The following is a 3,494-nucleotide window of genomic DNA, read 5'->3' on the forward strand; positions in this document are numbered from 1 at the left end:
CATGTTGAGTTCAAAACTTGGAAATAGGCTCTTCTAAGAAACAGGGGGTAAGGCCACCCAAAATGGCTAAGCCTGTCACTCTCCTTTGACATAGGATCCAAGCCATTTGCAAAGATGAAACCATTTTTAGTGCAGGTGATAACAAAGTGGAGGGCCCTAGTCTTCCTAGGCTGTTTTAGAGGTCACAGACTCATTAAAAAATTTTCCTTAAGATGCAGTGTTTTGGATTATTATTTTGTTGTCATAATGAAGATAACTGACCTTGCAATAGGCAATGTTGGTACAGCCACAGGCAAGATGACCATTAGCTACATCTACAGCTTCAGGGGTGCCCCCTCCATCGCTCCTCTGCAACAAGAAAACATGTAAAAATTTCAAATAAGTATTCTTCAGCTGTAAATTTCCTTTGGCAGAATGATACTTTAAAAGAATAGAAACACCGCTATGTATAATCATCATCATCAATACCTCATAAAAATCAACAGCTATGAAGTTTGGCCAACGATTTCCAGATGCTTTATAGCAAGTGTTCATCATGTCCATAAGTGGAGCCGAATTATCTTTGCAAGCCTCCAGTTGATTTGGGGCACCAGGGAAGTAGTTCTGGAGGACAAGTGATCTGGTCTTTGTGTTCATGGGAGATGATTCTGCACGGTTTGGACAGGAACCCGCTTTCATCCCACCATTACCATCTGAATTTTAACCGTACAACCATTAAAAACCATTAATTTGACTCTAGTTGTGGGGTAATCACTTCAATTGAGCCGCAAATTTTAAGGCTAGCATGGTGTGTGGGACGTAGACTCACATTGGTTCTCTACAACATAGTTCCACTCATATGCAATTCCCTCAGATGCCTCCTTAGCTGATTTAGAGGTGAAAACCACTAAACGTTGATTCTGTTTTACCATATCATCAACCGTTGGCCAATCTCCACCATTTTTGGGCATCCGAGACACAGGAAACCAGAAATTTAAGAGGCCTGAAGCATTGAAGACCTTAGTCAATCCCTGTGGGGAAGTGACATAGTCTTCGATAATAATGGTGACAATCTCCGAAGGGTTTGCAGCAAGAAAGGCTTGAATCTCTTTCAAAACATTAATAGCAGGTTGCTGTTATATCAAATTTTTGTAGCAGTCAGTTACAGATGGATTGAATCAAATGAGGAAATGTAGTTGTCCTCATAGATAACCATAATCCTTCTCACGAAAAACAAAAACTTACAAATGCAGTGTAGTTGTAGCATTGGCCGCCGTAGGAGTGACACAACCAGATATCATTCTCGAAGTCATACATATCAAGCATCAAACCCCTAACGCCATTCTGCAATGGAATTCAATTGAGCATAATAGCATTTTATTTTGACTAACTATATACAGAAGAATCTTTCTACTAAAAAATAGAAGACAAACCACTTATGTACTAAGCCTTTTATTCCAATTTGGTTAAGGTAAAGATAGTTACAGAGGGCTTGTATTCACTATATTAATTGATCAGAAATTAAGAACAGTAAATTCTACAACTATCATCTCAACCCAGCATGTGATGATGACTGGCCCACATCTTGACTATCCAATTAATTGGTAATTCAAGAAGATCCAGGCTATCTACGATAGGCATTTAATTCATGCAATTGATTGTTTAGCCAGTTTTGGTTCCAATGGGCTACTCAAAGTCCAGCAGATCAAGGTATGCCAACCTCTGTTGCAATCTGAGATGATTCAGGGACAACATAACTTGAAATGTCAAAGAAAGAAATACGACACCTTTTTTTCCTGTCATCTCCCCCTTCCTACCAGAAAAAATGGGGGAGGGGAAGGTAAGAAAACTTCGCCCCACTTTTTTTTTATTTTTTTTTGGGATACTCAGACGAAATACCTCAGAAAGACTTGCCTCAGATAAAAAGGTGGGAACTAATGTGGAAATAATTTGGGTAGGTAAGAACTAGTTGAGGACATGTGATTCTTAAATTAGAGTAGAATTGGAAAAGAGAAAAAGAATTAGATTCCAGAGTGTAGCTAAGATGTGCAGTGCAATCAATTTCTCCAACTCCTTGGAATAGAACTATAGAAGAAACATCATTGCAGTTAATAGATGAATTAGATAGGTGTCAGCTGAGCTAATCTATTCCCCAAACGACCAACTACCCATTACATCACCTATTAATTACAAGCTAAAATTAATAATCATGTCCTCAAAAGACAAAAGGGGTCACCGGCTCACCGCCAAGGGGGCATATTTTTCCTGTGAGATCCCCAACTTTTAATCTTCTAGAAGGTTTTCAGGTTTCAGTGAGCCTGTAAGGGGAGAATGGAAGAGAAAGGAAACCATACATACATTGAGCTGACTGGTGATGGAATCTTCCTGGTTTTTGGGAGAGAGGATAGCAGCACCCGTCTCTGACTTTGCTCCCAAAAGGGCATAAGCATTGTGGGTCGTTAGCCATGAATACCGATTAAAGGGTAGCCCATTTACCTAATCACCAACCGGAACAACAGAATTCAGGGGAAAAAAAAAATCCCAGAAAAACAAGAGAAAATGGGCAAATTCGAACATTAGGAAATAAGGGGAAAGGTACCTTGGAGGTGGGAGAGATCGGCTGGATCTGAGTACATCTTGGCTGAACATTTCCATTTGCAGGGCACGCTTGACAGAGCAAACCCTTGTCACAGCTTTGGTTTGAAGTGCAGGATTGCCCGACCTGACACACAATTGTTATTAGATATTTTTCTTTTCCTGAAAATGAAAATTTAAAAGAAAAATAAGAAATAAAAAGAAGAAGAAGAAGAACCTTAGCGGAAGAACAGGGGAAGAGACAAGCGGCGAAGAACAGAGCTGCAATGGCGAGTTTTGGAAATGAGACGGTGGCTCCATACAACTGAGAGCAAATGATATTGAGGGTTATGATTATTTATGTAATTGCAATCAAAACAAGTCCTAAAACAATAAGTAGAAGATATGAACATATTGTATGGGGAGATGATGATGATGATGAGTGGTTGAGGTTTAGTTACGAACCTTCATGGCTTCATGCCAATCTCTGCTCGTTTCCCCAATTCCCAAAGAAAGAGAGAAGAGAGGGAATGGAGAATCTCCTGAAATAGAAAAAAGACACCCGTGGGTGACCAGGTCGGACCAGAGGTGACCGCGTTAACTTCCCCATCTTGAGTCTTTTTCAAGTCTTTTGCCCTTTCCCTCCATTTATTTATGGGATTGGTCGAATGCCTTTGAAAAGAGAAAAGAAGAAAAGGACGGCAACGATCGATTAATGGTCGTTAAATTCGAGGTAGGAAACTCGGGCTCGTTCCCAGCAGTGCCGCTGGGGCATATGTCGGGGGTGTTCTCAGCCGTTGGATAATCATTGATATTCATCAGACAAAACGTAACTTAATAACATTTAAAAAAAAATAATAATAGTTTATTTTGAAAAATATATCTTTTTTTTTTTTTTTTCTTTCTCTCTCTTATTTTTAGATTTCTGAATTAAATTTGAA

At 39.4% G+C, this 3,494-nt stretch overlaps 1 protein-coding gene across 1 annotated transcript in view; it reads right to left on the reverse strand.

Annotated features, from left to right (window-relative positions):
* Positions 1–3,175, reverse strand: part of LOC122063200 (PI-PLC X domain-containing protein At5g67130-like) — a 4,094-nt gene extending 919 nt beyond the window's left edge. The window contains exons 1-8 of the mRNA XM_042626915.1: positions 3,019–3,175; positions 2,792–2,878; positions 2,579–2,701; positions 2,338–2,475; positions 1,225–1,323; positions 809–1,112; positions 469–692; positions 262–348 (exon numbers count right to left, since the gene is read on the reverse strand). Of these exons, the coding sequence (XP_042482849.1) occupies positions 262–348; positions 469–692; positions 809–1,112; positions 1,225–1,323; positions 2,338–2,475; positions 2,579–2,701; positions 2,792–2,878; positions 3,019–3,024 (1,068 nt within the window). The 5' untranslated portion in view covers positions 3,025–3,175. The remainder of the gene's footprint in view (positions 1–261; positions 349–468; positions 693–808; positions 1,113–1,224; positions 1,324–2,337; positions 2,476–2,578; positions 2,702–2,791; positions 2,879–3,018) is intronic.
* Positions 3,176–3,494: the final 319 nt, after the last annotated feature.

This window comes from Macadamia integrifolia, unplaced genomic scaffold (assembly GCF_013358625.1).
Source record: "Macadamia integrifolia cultivar HAES 741 unplaced genomic scaffold, SCU_Mint_v3 scaffold125, whole genome shotgun sequence".
Classification (NCBI taxonomy): Eukaryota; Viridiplantae; Streptophyta; class Magnoliopsida; order Proteales; family Proteaceae; genus Macadamia; species Macadamia integrifolia.